Source organism: Poeciliopsis prolifica, unplaced genomic scaffold, assembly GCF_027474105.1.
Source record: "Poeciliopsis prolifica strain line A6 unplaced genomic scaffold, Auburn_PproV2 SCAFFOLD028, whole genome shotgun sequence".
NCBI classification, from domain to species: Eukaryota; Metazoa; Chordata; class Actinopteri; order Cyprinodontiformes; family Poeciliidae; genus Poeciliopsis; species Poeciliopsis prolifica.
This window is the reverse complement of record NW_026562403.1, coordinates 809322-823480: the sequence shown is the minus strand read 5'-3', so window position 1 is coordinate 823480 and position 14159 is coordinate 809322. Positions and strand designations below refer to the sequence as shown.

At 41.6% G+C, this 14159-nt stretch overlaps 1 protein-coding gene across 1 annotated transcript in view; it reads left to right on the top strand.

Annotated features, from left to right (window-relative positions):
* Positions 1-14098, top strand: part of bin3 (bridging integrator 3) — a 32846-nt gene extending 18748 nt beyond the window's left edge. The window contains exons 6-9 of the mRNA XM_055049231.1: positions 2004-2044; positions 7617-7758; positions 9473-9607; positions 12788-14098. Coding sequence (XP_054905206.1) covers positions 2004-2044; positions 7617-7758; positions 9473-9607; positions 12788-12934 — 465 coding nt within the window. The 3' untranslated portion in view covers positions 12935-14098. The remainder of the gene's footprint in view (positions 1-2003; positions 2045-7616; positions 7759-9472; positions 9608-12787) is intronic.
* The last annotated feature ends 61 nt before the right edge of the window (positions 14099-14159 follow it).

Here is a 14159-nt window from a genome sequence, read left to right as displayed (position 1 = left end):
GTTGCTCAAGCAAAACAGACACAAAAGCAATCCACCCTTTGCTCTTCTCCGCGTTGAGACGAGATGTTGCGCCGCAGGGCCCGCGAGTGAGAAAGCCAGCAGATAAAACGTGCAGCGATAATGAAGGCAGCAGTGGCCCAGGTCTGTGTGTTTATTTCTGGGGCTGAGGAGGGCGCTCAGCCCCGGCGGCGCACTGCTACCGAAGCCGAGCCCCGGCGTAGATGGCGGCAGCGCGGTGGAGGATGCTCCGTTTGGAGGGATATTGATTTCCTCAGCGATCTGTGTGTATTTTTGGGAGGCCTGTGTGCCGGGATGGCCTCTGCCCCGTGACTCACTGATGGAGACTGCTACTTGAGCATCAGGCCTCAGGCTTTGTGGGGCCTCCAAGGAATTGCTCTGCTCCCCACCCTCCCCCCATCACTGTGGGAAGGGGCAGAGGGTAGAGGGCATCAGCATGCTTAAGCAAATCTGTTGCTGTTCTCCCTCCTCACTGCGTGTTCTCACCTTAAAAGCAGCAGCGTAGCTCAAGTCGAGGAGGGGAGGGGATGGAGCAGGGGATGTGAATATGTAAAACAAAGAAAATGTGTATTCCCATGTACTTATTTGTTATTGGTTCTCTGTTTTCCCTCAAACCACCATCAACCATTTTGTAGTTGGAAATGTGCCTGTGTGAAGCAGTGAGTGTTGTGTTTTCTCAGAGATGGTCAGGGCACTTTCACAAAGCGGAGCTCTGATCTTGCTTCCTTGCTGCTGTGTGATTGACTGTCCTGCCAATAGAAAGCGAACATATGATTACTGTAGCGGCTCATTGTTCTCATGCAGCTGTCGTTCCGCATTTCTCCCTTTAAGCCCCTCTTCACTCTCAACAGCATGCTCATCACTTGAGTTGATTGTCTTGCTGGCACTGCGCCTTTATGCTGGCTTTTCTTGTAGTTGTTTTATGTCTGCAATGTAAATGACATTAAAACTTCATTAATTGCACACCAACTTCTGTTGATGAGACTTAAGTTTTCAGCTTGGAGGCCTCATAATATGTTATTCGTTTACTTCCATTTAACACCCCCAACCTCTCCTTCCCTCCCCTGTCGGTTTTGACAACCAGAAGGAGAATGCTTGAAAATATAAACTGTTATTGTTAAAATGTTTGTTTGTTAAGAACTTTCATCTTGTAAGGCAGCCCACTCTGCACAGGATTTCAAATCAGTTGGGCTTTGCTTTCATGTCCGTCCCCTGACAGTTCCATCCTTTTGTATCGCAGACTCGATGAATATTCAGGGATTTCTCCTCGGGGCTTGCATACAATAAAAAGAGTCAACGTCATGAAAGTTTCTTTGCCTGTCCTCCTCCCCTATCCCCCCCATTTTTTTTGGGGGGGGTTGCTCATTTTGAGCTACACATAATTATTGGTGTTTGTGTTGTATTGTTACTCTGCCACTAATTAGAAAAAAGATATACAAGCTCTTCGGGTCTTAGGTTCAGGGTTCTTATGCGGCCTAACAAGTCTGGAATTTAGTTTAAGTATTTTCTAGGTCTGGAGAGATACTGGGAAATGTAGGGTATAGAAAAACATGGCTTTCTGGAATTAATTCATTCTCATCTTTTGGCCATTCATTCATTCATTCATTCATGTTTTCATAGCAATTGAACATCACCTACCCATAGATGATTGACTGTCCCCATTCATCAATGGGTACTCCATTGATGGATGGAGTACCCCCTCCATTCATCAATTTTCCCATCCATCATGCTGTCCATCAGGTTCCCGCTCACAAATCCATTTTTCAATCATCCATCTGTTTACCAACTTTTAGACTATCCAGTCATCTACTGTATATATTTTTTATACTCGCACCTATAAAATGAGTTTTAAAAAAAACAAACAACTTTGGAAATGCGAGTCTGGAGTTTGTACATAAAAATATCTTCTGATATAATGCAAACTGACCATGAATTATGTTTTATGCTTGGCGTGTTTAATCTTAATCGTGTCCTTTTTATTCCAGGTTAACCAGATTCAGAAGACCGTCATAGACCCTCTAAAAAAGTAAGACTTTTAATTTTTCTATTTGTTTTTTCTTGTGTAAGTGTTTTTGGGTTTTCATTTTCTTGCTCAGGACCAAAAAGGGTATTTGAGTAACATTTGGTTTGAGTGGCTGAACAAAATGATTGTTTTACAAGATACTATTAAAAAAAAATTTTTTTTAAAGCATTATTAGGGAGGTCGAATTTCATTTTGTGGCTTATTTCTCATAACGCATTGACCACTGTGGGTCATTTAAGATGAGAGTCGTAAACATTTTTATTGTCTAAACCCTATTCTTCCAGGATTGAAAGTAATGCTGTTATGCAATATCACTGGAAGGCCTTCAGTCTGACTACACAGATTGTAAAAATGAGCAGAGCTGCTGTGGTCAGAATGTGTCTGGAAGAAAGTTTATTTGGTTCCCATTCCTAATATTCGCCCCCATTTGAGATGCCGTGAGTGCTATTCCATCTCATAAAGCTCCCTCTGCTTACTTTCACACATGTGCGCACACACACACAAATGCAAAGCAAAGTTACTGAAAGGAGTGGCTGGGCTATCCCACCCAACTTCCGGCCTGCTAGTTAAGGAATCGCTTCCTCCTGTTTGCTCCTCCTCTGATATTAAACATGTGCTAAGAGGACAAAAGCAGAATTTTTCTATAGCAGTTTTTTTGTTGACCTTTCTCCCTCCCATAAAGCTGTCATTTTGAGAATGGGGGGGATCACCTATATGAAGTGAACACGCTGTGAAAACATGACAGCATTAGGTCAGTGTCAGTGTGCGTTTATCCCTCTCTCCCTCATGTGCTCTGGCGGCGGAGCAATGACAGGATGGAATGGTTCTAATTTCCTCTTCCTGGTGGGCGGCAGGCGGACGTGTGGGTAGGCTCAGAATATGGCACAGGCCCAGCTTCCTGGGCCCAGAGCCGTGGATTGGTTGAGGAAGAGAACTGTCTCAGGACAGCACACACTCTCTCACACACAAGCACACAGACAGCAGCCCAGATTTTCGAGGGTGGGGGTGCTGAGGAACTTGTGCTTTAACATGATTCTAAAATAGAGCGGTGGAAGCAAGTTTTAGTTTCAGTGCCAAGCTGAGCTGACCTCCCCGTTTTAATTTTTAGCCTCCTTAAAAGACAGCATTTCTACTCATTAATTAAAATGGTGTTGTCCACAGAAGAAGCTAAGACACGAACCTTGTTGTGCGTTAAAGCTTCCATTAGGATTCCATTAGTGCTTCGTTAATTTTTTTGTTTACTTGCCTCTAAATATTCTTGCTTGTGATCTTGTGGCATTCTAAATACAACTGGCAAAATTCTGAAAGGACGATTGTAAAATTAATGGAAGACTCTCACTTAGTTTTGTGTGTGTGTGTGTGTTAGTTTACTCAACATTGTCCTTCTGTAACTGCTATTTAAGCTTTTGGCATCCATCCTTTATCCTTGAGTCTGGTGAAGTGCACAGAAAACAAATTTAAAAACAGCCCTCCTCCACCATCAGCCGCTCTCTTCTTTCCTTCGGAGCTGCTTGTGAGTTTCATCCACTCAGTAGGGTCACTAAGTGACATCACTGTGTTTGTGTGGGGGGGAGGGGAGTGCGTGGGCATGGAGGCATTTGTGTTATCTTGGGCTCCCTAACATAGCCTTTTTGCTCTGTTGTTGTTTTGGGCGAGACAGAAGTCAGGCCTGTTTTGAGACCTTTGACCTGGGTTGAGCTTGGACTGAACAAAAAAATAACAAAAAAAACCCCACACTACTTTATCAGAGGAAGAGCGTTCCTGATGCAGGTCTAAGGGCTAAAGCCAAAGGGACCTCATGGCCCTTGCCTGACGGCTGAGGGGCAGAGATTCAATTCTGGCTGGACTTGTTGAATTTTTATGACTATAAAGTTTATAATTTTCTTATTTATGAAGAACGTCACTGAACAACGCTTTTTGTGAGCTTTCTAAGTTCAAGTGAACAAAATACGAGAATCAGCAAAGCAGATAATTTTTTTTCTCTAAATGCAGTGCTTTGGATTATGTGAGTCTGGAACCACTTATGGTGCTTTTGATTCTCCACTTTAGCCTTTATATCTTTAATTCAATATTTCTATATCTATAGCTTATAGATATAGATGTGTAGATCTGTTCTAGATTTCGTTACTGGTTTCAGATCTTATCTGTTAGCTTTTAATGGCTTTTAAATGAAGCCATTAAAAGAGCCACCATCACTGAAGTTGTCCTAAAAGGGTTCCTTTCCACTGTCGCCGCATGCTTGCACACTGAGATATTGTTTCACACCTCGATGTCAGTGACTCAATGAAATCGGCTAATTGTCCTCTGATGAAAAAACTTATTTTTCCCTGTTGGTATTATAAACTAAATTTGAGTACAGTATATTGCATTGTAACTGGGATAAAATTGGTATGTATGTAATGACTTAAAATCTGTCCACATGTTTGGATTGATTTGATGAGATAGTTCTGAATGGAAATTTAATTTCTGTTATGAAAAGCACTTTGCGCTGTGTAAATACTGTTTAGTGAAAAAGTGTTGCGCTTTATAGATTTCTTCTTTCTTAAATGTTTTCTCCAATTGCGGACAATGACTTTCACTTTCTGGCATCCTTACAACTCAGAAAGGGCTTAGTAATATTATAAGATATATTATATTGTAATAGCACATTATAAGATTATAATATATGCATGCCAGGTAACAACCAGACCAGAGTTTATCTTATGAAGCCAAACTGAGTTTTCTAAAAAAAAAAAAAAAAAAAAAAAATAGTTTAAACAGATTTCATTCTTTTCCAGAGAGCAAGGTCGGTTTAGATAGCTTTTTCCCTTAAATAAGTAAGTTTTTAATTGACAATTTAGAATTTTGTGTTTAGGTCATCTTTACCCAATATTTTGTTTGATGGTGATCTAAAACATCTAAATATGTCAAAAAAAAAACCATGAGAATTATTTAAAGGGGCAAACACTTTCACAATATTTTAATTTCCTAAACATATGGACAATAATGTTTGAAGGAGTTCCATTTTAATGTATCCTTTACTTTGGTTAATTAAACTGCAAACTATGCATTTTTTTATGAATAAGAACATTTCTAGTGCCAAAAGTCTTTGTTCTCTTTTTGCAAAGGTTTTTCTTTCTTAAAATAAAATGTATCAATGAAACAAGAAACTAAATTATAGGAGCGAGAGCGAAGTCAACCTATTTGGATTGTGAAGGCTGTGGACACCTCCCCATGGTTTATTGCTCTCCACTTTGTTATATCATATTCTTCCCAGTGACAGACATAGAAAGCAGCCATTTTATATTTTCAGCCAATTTCTGTGTCTTCGCTACGTTAGTAGAGTCGAGTTATGTGATGGTGAGAGTCAACAGGGACACCCAGCCTTCCAGACTGAGGGAGTCTAGACCAGACTTGGGCTTGGCTGACGCTTCACACTGGCCTGCCTGTGGATTGGCAGCTGCTCATAAACACACTCTGGTCTATAAGCTATTTCCATTCAGCCTGTTCACCACAGCCTGACCTGTCACATGCATCGTGGCGTGCCCTTGGGCCCCGTGCAGCATCTAGCCCGACAGCCATTGAGAAAGAATGCAACGCACACTTTGCCTGGTTGGCCAGTCGCTGCTCCGCCAAGACTGGGACATCGAGGGAAACGCTATATCAAATTAGCTTGTTTTACGGTGAAAAAACATTATTTTTGGAGGTTATACAAAAAATATAACCACAAAAGATTATAAAGTGCTGATTCATTACATATGGGTTTCTTTGCATTTCTGTTTCTTTGCTTCACAATCTTCTCCAGCCTGTGTTTATCTCTGTTTTTCTGCTGCATTGTTTCCATCCTCTCAACTTTCCATCATTGCACCTTGATACAGCCCTTTGTGTCCTACCCTGCTTGTCTAGCACATTATTTGCTACCTGCTGGACAGTTGTCAAGTCGGCAACTCACTTCTTAAATTGACTTACTAAAGTGAATTGATGCCCTAATTTATTGAGACACACCCATAAAGAACCATTTCTTGGCTCGAGACCGCCAGGTTGAACACCCTGATCTGTGTAAACACGTTTTCATTAGGATAGAAGAAGAATGGTTGAGGGATAATCCGCTTTAATAAAATTTTTCTCTCATTTATGGTGACTTAGACAGTAGTGACGTGAAGTTTCTGAGTGCTGACAGCAGCACTGTCCCATTCTAGGCTACAAGCCTCAGCCTGTTTATGTTTGGCAGAGACGGGCACCAGGTGAGCTGCGCTGGGGGGATGTTCTATTAGCCTTCGTGTCATGGAGAAGTTAGTGTGCTGCTGCGTTGTCATCAACCACAAGAACTACGTTGGAAAGCACTTGTGCCTTGAGGCCAGTTACATAATCCCCTGGCACTTGAAGTATGTGTAAGCTGGAGCAGATAGTAGACTCAAGGATCGGCTTCCACCCCTGCCATAAACTAGGCCAAAGTGGGATTTTATAAATAGCGGTAGAGCGTGGGCTGTGGGGCTGGGCTGGGCCGCGTGATGTCACTCAAACACTACTAGACCACTCCTTGCTTCACTTCCTGTCGGAAACAATCCCTGTTTGTCTGGAAGAGATCCTCAGCGTCTTCCCCCTTTTAACCAGGCAGCCTCCGTTAAGGCGGAGCACCAGACAGAGCTCTAATCTAGGATTTCACAATCCGTTTGCACAGTCTCGGTGGTTCCCTGATCTGCCGTACATAGCAGGGTAAGGGTTGGCATGGAGAGCAACGTAAATCGTGGAGCCCACACATTTTGCAGCTAATAACGCTACACCTAATGGATGACGATAAAAACGCGACCGTAGTAGTGTGCCTACACAGCTGATGAAGCGCTTTAAATGACTCATTCAGAATAGGTTTATCAAAAATTTTCATTATGACTGTTTTTACTTCTAACACACATGTAATCAGCACCTACCTGTAAGAGTAATCCTCCAGGCCTGCTTTGGAAACCTGTTCTCTCTTGTTTTTGTTTATTGCTCAGATTTTTGTGCCCTAATTTTAAATCATTTTCCACTTTGTTGTCATTTAAGACTGCACTTAAATCTGGTTAAGTTATACCTTCTAAAGTTAAGAAAATGCAAACAAAATGTTTTAAGTTTTAAAATATTGTCATACGTGAAAATATATTTGTGTACAGTATTCCCGTCTCCCATTAAAAGCAGCCACAAAACAAAACAGTGCAACAAGTCCCAGGATGAAGCTCAGACTCCTGTTGCTAAGTTACAGATGAATGTTTTCCTATTTTTAGTGCACAGGACCAGGATTCTTGTTGCAAGAATGTATTTTCATTTGAAATATGATAATTGTCACAAAATGAATTGTTTCATGCCACCCTGAACTATAGTAATTAGATAATAGATGAGAGGAAGCTTAATGCTGAGCCGTCCTCTGGGGAATGGAGAGCACCTCTACAATAAGATGTTGAGTAGAGCCATTTTATTAAATCATAGCGGCTTTTATGATGCAATACACTTTCCCTGTTTTCAGTAAGTTCAGCTATCTTTTCTTTTTTCCCATCACAGTCTAGGAATTGTTTTTACTGCGAGCATTGCTTCATGCGTCTGTCCGTGGATGTCATTTCAGGTACAGCGGCGTCTTTCCGAGTCTCAACATGGCAGTGAAGCGCCGGGAGCAGGCTCTGCAGGACTACAAGCGCCTGCAGTCCAAAGTGGAGAAGTACGAGGAGAAAGAGAAAACGGGGCCAGCTATTGTCAAACTTTGTCAGGTACTTTGTTTGGTACTGCCGCACACGTCGGCACTCTAAAAGTCTCGCTCCAACTTCAGCAGCAGCAGGAGGAGGGTTCACCTGCTCTCCTTTGTTTGTGTGTCCTGAGAACGGAGCATCATAGGCGTAAAAAAAGACAAATGCTGACTGGATATGAATAAAGTAGTTTAGCACATGCATACCGTACATGTGCACTCTTTCACCCACGCAAGCTGCCAGGCTCTCTCAAGTTGTGCCTTTTTGAAAAAACTGAAAAAAGGCACTGCTGCACATCTACAGGCACGTAATTGAGAATTGTAGACACACACATGCACACACCGCGAGGCCACTACAGAAGCGTGCACATTCACAGATAATGTTGCAGCACTGCCTATGCTATTGCCTCTAACACATCCTCACATGGTGAGCCACCCACACACTCTGAGAAAAGCTCTGTCAGGGGAACAAAGCCTTGAAGAGGCCCAACATCCCTGCCCTTTGAATCCATGCACACTTAAAGAAATGATCCTCGCTCAACATTTTGTTGGCCATTTCAGCGAACATATGTGGCGAAATAAAACCGGGGCGAGAGGTGCTTATCATAATGCTTGCACATAAACAATATGTTAGTGTATGATTATTGCAACTTCCCCTATCCCTCTATCCCCCTTAATAAAAAAAATCTCACCCTCTCATGAAATTATTCATTGTGCATTCCATAACTCTATGCCTACAGCAGACTACCCACTAATACATTCACACAGAGATCAGTGGTGCTGGAGTCCACTCACAGCCAAGTCTGCCCACATTACCCACTCCTCCTCACTGTGGTCGTGATTACAGCCTTTTTTGCACTGCATCTCCGTGGGAATTAGGCAAATATATTTCATAACAATAAGAAAAACATCCCTCATGGTGGCTCAAGTAATGGATTTACTCACATCTAACTCGTGTCAGAGTGCGTTTTAGTTTTGATTCTCTGGAACTTGCATATATTTTCTTGAGAGAGTAAATAATAGCAGTGTACCACTTTAAGGGCTCATGAACAATTTGGAAAACTCTGGAAATGCATTCATTCGCTGACTCTTCTACACATCCATCCATTTTGTTTCAGACTCACTATATAAAACCTGGGTATTCTAGAAATATTTGCTTTTCATTTACAGTGAGCATTTTCATTTATAGGATAAAAATCAATGGGTTACTACTAACATACATTCAAGACCTGTTGGTGTTGTAACAACCTTCCAGACCACTCAGGTTATGGAAGGTCCTCTCTGCATCCCCACCCAGAACCAGAACCAAACATGGAGAAGCAACATTCAGCTTCTATGCACCACAAATCTGGAGCAAACTTCTAGAAAACAGCTGAAACACTGAGTTCATTTACATCAAATGTAAAAGCCCACCTGTTTAGAGCTGCCCCTGGTTAGCGTAACATTGATCAACATATTTGTTGTGGCATTTGACAAGATATAATGTTCATTGCTTGTTTGATAACTGATGACTGCATAATGTTTTTATGATGTGTTGAAACGTGATATACAAATAAACGTGACTAAAATTTAAAAAGAAGAAATCAAGCAAGAAAGGACTTCCAATTCTGGAAGTTTGAGTCTAGAAATAATCAGAGAAGGTGCAGGAACTCTTGAGTTTTCCCACATTTAAGGCAGGTTATGTGTGACCTGTGCTTTTCTCTCTTCTTTTTTTTTTTTTGTTTTCTTCCACACTCCAGGCAAAAGATGAGCTGCGACCAGTCAAGGAGGACTTTGAGGCCAAGAACAAGCAGCTGCTGGATGAGATGCCCAAGTTCTACCAGAGTCGCATCGACTACTTCCAGCCCAGCTTCGAGGCTCTCATCCGGGCGCAGGTTAGCAGACTTCCCCAGAATCGCAGCGTGATGAAGGCCCTCGCAGCTGCAGACACGCCCTGTCAGCAGGGAGCTGTTAACAGTGAATAAAGTGTCTGATGAAGGGTGTGTTTAACGCAGGCAGTCTGTCTCCTTCTCTGCGGTCTTAATGTGATTAACCCCCCAGTGACGGCCCACACTGCTTTGAGGAAGGCCTCGTCTGTCTGGCTCCGCTGCTGTCCTGCAGGCCTTCCTCCGACCTGGAGCTCGTCTTTAAGCAGCTGAGTGTCTGAAGATAGCGCCACCGCATCCCCCCTCCCCCACCCAGCCGACACAGACCTGCTTGGCCCATGTCATTTCCTCTTTGGGACAGTCACTGGCACACTCCTAATTAGCAGATTAGATTATCTGTGACTTATTGTCAATTAAGGAGTTTGCCGATCCACTTTGAACTTGCAAATGTAAAATCAAACTGTCCCCAACAGAAATAGACATACAAATGACTGGGATTAAATTCAAACATATTTTTTACCTGCTGTTGTTTTATATACATATATATATTTAGTAAGAATTTGTTTGTGACTAGCTATGAAGTACAGCACTCCAGAGGATGATAAGCAGACTTGATCCTGAGCCATGCACTTCTCTTCCTCCCTGCTGTGTCAGATAAAGGCACAAAGGCTGCTTCTGTTGTGAACATCAACTTCACTGTAACAAATCTTATCCAGTAATTTTCAGAGTAGGCACAGGGTGGAATGAGCTTCTCACGGGACAATAACCTGAAGTAAAAATCAACTCTTCAGGCTGATGCTGGTTTCTGTTTGTTTTATGGTTTGACCCGAGGATTCTCATTTACCAAATTCAGGTTATTTTTTCCATAACTAATATAACATTTAGGATTATTCTGTTTGATTTTTATTAAAATCAAAATAATTCATGGGCTGTCCTGTTGGCTGAAACTAAAACTGCAAGATCTTAGTTTTTATACATTTAGTGAATAGAAGAGAAATCAATTACATTTTTATTTTTAAAAGATGGTGACATGATAATTATATGAAAAGATTCACACAGACCCTGACTCCACCCAAAACAACCCAAAAAGTGATTTATTCAATTACAATTCCAATAATTTATCTATATTTTATTCTGTCATTTTTATTTTGCTACTTGGACTTATGTTAAAAAGTAAAATAATCAGACTGAACACCTGTTTGATTAAGCAGTTACTTTGACGTAAATATTCCTAACGCAAAATACTATAGTTGATTGTCATTCTGCTGTCTTAAACCAGGCTCATGTTAGTGAGGTTATTCGGTCGGCCCAGCTGCTTAATACTTCACCAGCTGGATCTTTTAAGCAGCGTTACCTTACCAACAGAGCTGGGTGGTGCTCCTCCAGCTGCCTGAAAGGGTTTTGGCAGCAGGATTTTTCTTCAAACAGCTCAATGTGTTATTATTGCAAGTATAAGTGTGTGTAGTAACCTGGTTGCAGCCATCTGATTGGAAGTGTATATCAACAAAAGTGCTGCTCTGATTTACACGATTGGGACAAAACCAGAAGAAGAAAAAAAAAAAACCGAGGTCACTCTTTTACTTTCTCTGGTGTCTCAGTCAGAGGAAACTGTATGTTTAGTGGTTTTGAAACCTTTAAAAACTTTATTAGCAGCAGCCAACGCAGCACAGTTTGGGAGCAGGTTTCCCAACCCTAGTCCTCAAAGCACATGGCCCTCCATGTTTTAGGTGTTTCCTTGCTTCAGCACAGCTGATTTCAATTGATGGATGATAAACAGGCGTTTGCTCAATCAAAATTTTGCTGAATTAAAACAGAAAAACATCTGAGACATGCAGAGCAATAAAAGGTATTTTGTAATTTATCCTACAAATCTATCATGCAGCTGCATCCAGGTGGGAGTCCATCTAAAAATTACATATCAGGCAGGGAAGCTGCCAAGTCCGGCCAAATAGTTCACAGTAGTTGTATTGAACAATTGTCTGAAATGTAAATACAGCATTTATAGGAGCCATCAGGAAAACAGCTTTAGAAATAAAGTACTAAGACCAAAATTAACAACCCCAGTCATACTTTTGGGGTCCTCCAGTCAAACTATATATCTTGCCGTCTCTACTGGATTTTTGGTTAATTTTTCCTCTTTCCTCTTTGTTCATAAGTAGCTGCAGGTGTGTGCGGCCGTGCTTACTCCCAGCAGTGAAATAGTGGCTTTGGACAGAGGGTACAGTGATCTGGTGTACATTATCATCACCGTTCTTCTGGACATTTCCGGTGGCCCTTTCAACAAGTCACTTTTGGGGGAAAAAAGTGTATCCGTTTTACCCCTACAAACAGCAGAAACCCAATACTTAGAGCCCACTCATGTGGTTTAGGTGGCACATATTGGTGTAAACAGGCAATGTCTTTCAGACTGAGCACTTAAAAGAGCTTGTGTAAAGTGGTTGAGAGACCTGACATTATTGCTTCTGGCCTGAGATCCTTATTATACTTCTGACAAACTTCTGAGTCAACAAATAATTCAATTTAGTACGTAAATCTTTTGTTTTCCCCCCCCGCCCCGTCTTATCTTGGTCGGTCCGGTTGTTTTATTCTGCAGCGGAAAATCTGTGCTGTTCCACAGACGCCTTGCGCGTCCCCTCAAGAGCGTGGCATTGTTTGCATTGCCATTTGAATAAATATTGAGATATGCTTGTGGGTTTCAAGGGGGTTTCATTTCCCTGTACTTTTATTCTCTGCCTACTCTTCTTGGAGTCCTGTAATGTGATTAAAGTCTATTAATCATCAAAGCAACTCTCCAGGGAGCCTGACTCATGCACTAAGGGGAAGAAGCAGGGGTGGGAAGTGTCAAGAAAGCTTTCAGTGAACACTCTATCTCTTGTTCAGATTGGGAGAGAAAAGCAGGGTCACTATCCACTCAAGTGCTGGCTTTTTGGGGGCTTTGTGAGAGTTGTTTGATTTCTGCGGGCTCCCTCTTTTTCAAATCACTCCTCATTAGGAGAAGACGTCTGAGACCAGCAGCTTCCGACGTGCGAGTCAAAGCATGATTAGACTGAGAGATTAACGGTGAACAAAGGTCTGCGGATTGACCCATGAATACATTTGTTTCAGAGGAAATTTGGGGATTATGTTTTTTGTTTTGTTTTTTCCTCCTGCCATGACACAATCTTTTCCTGTGTGTTTTCTGCCTGTCAGGTGGTCTACTTCACTGAAATGTACAACATCTTCAGCCAGTTAACGGAGCAGATCGACGAAGCCGGGCTGACTGATGAGCAGAGGCAGAAGGAGACCGAGGCCAAGCTCAACGAGCTGCGCTCTCTGTCCATCGTCGCCGATGACTGAGGGGGTAATGCCGAAGATCGGGATGTTCTCTTTACATCCCTCCATGAATGGATTTCATCCCCTCCAAGCTCCTGAGAAGTTCAGATGGACAGCAGTGGCCTCAAAATTATTGGCAGTTTCTTTCATTGCAGCGTCTCTTGTTTTGCACTACATACTAATGTTTTTTTCCCCCCTCTTTGCAAAGACGCTGTAATGCGGAGCAGCTGAACGCCACGTTAACTAAGCCATCAGCCAAGTGCGACTTTATAAGCCAATATGTTATATTCTTTTTTGTAGTAATAGAATCAGGACGTGTTAAAGCAAATTCTAAAGTTTGATTACATTATTTTAGAGAGCTTGTTGTCTAATGTTACATTTAAAGAAATGTTTTATTGATCACTTGTGTCACTAAAAATCTAACTTATTTTTCATTCCACAGGACTAAAACACAAACGGCCTGTTTTTTGTAAAAAACTGTTCTTCTTCATCTTCTTGTGAAATTTAAGTGACTTCTGTGCCATCGTGTGCGAGGACTTTAAACGTTCCCAACCTCACCTCTGCATGTGTCTCCGCTGCCCTGCTGAAAGGTTATCCACTCAGACCGGAGAGAGAAATCATCTCCACCGAGAAAAATGCTTGCACTCCCTCTAGTGGGAATTGCTGCTCACAGCAACCGGTTTTCCTTTTGTTCACAGCGCCCATCCTTTGTTCTATTGTTGGTGAGAGTATGTGTTAGCGAAGAGCCTCGCACATTGTTGGCATGCAAGAAAGTCCCTTCTCTTCACCCTCAACACCAGGGTTGGAAGCCAGTTTTTGTTTCTGGCCTCCTTTAATTTTGGAAGGAGTCGCACTGCTTTGTTTTCACTCTCTATTGAGATGAGCCTCGGAATGAAAGCTAAACTATACGGTTATGTACACATTGGTTTCTCAGTTGTGACTTTGTTTTTCTGTCTTTCTTTCCTTTGTATGGTAACAACTTCATTTGTTCCATTTTTATATTGTTTTGAGTTGACCTCTGCAATCTAAGTTGTTTATGTTGCACAGAAATAACTTTAAAAATGAAGGTGCTTTTCTTAATCGGTTAAATTATTTTATAAGTTGATTCTTTTTTTTACAGAACTAATGGGATTCTTTATCTTTAGTTATAGTATTGTTACTGTAATGAAATAAATGAAGTTTGAGTAACCAGCTGCTTACTCATTTGAATCTTAAAAGTCTCAAAACTGTGCAGGTTTACCAGTTCAAA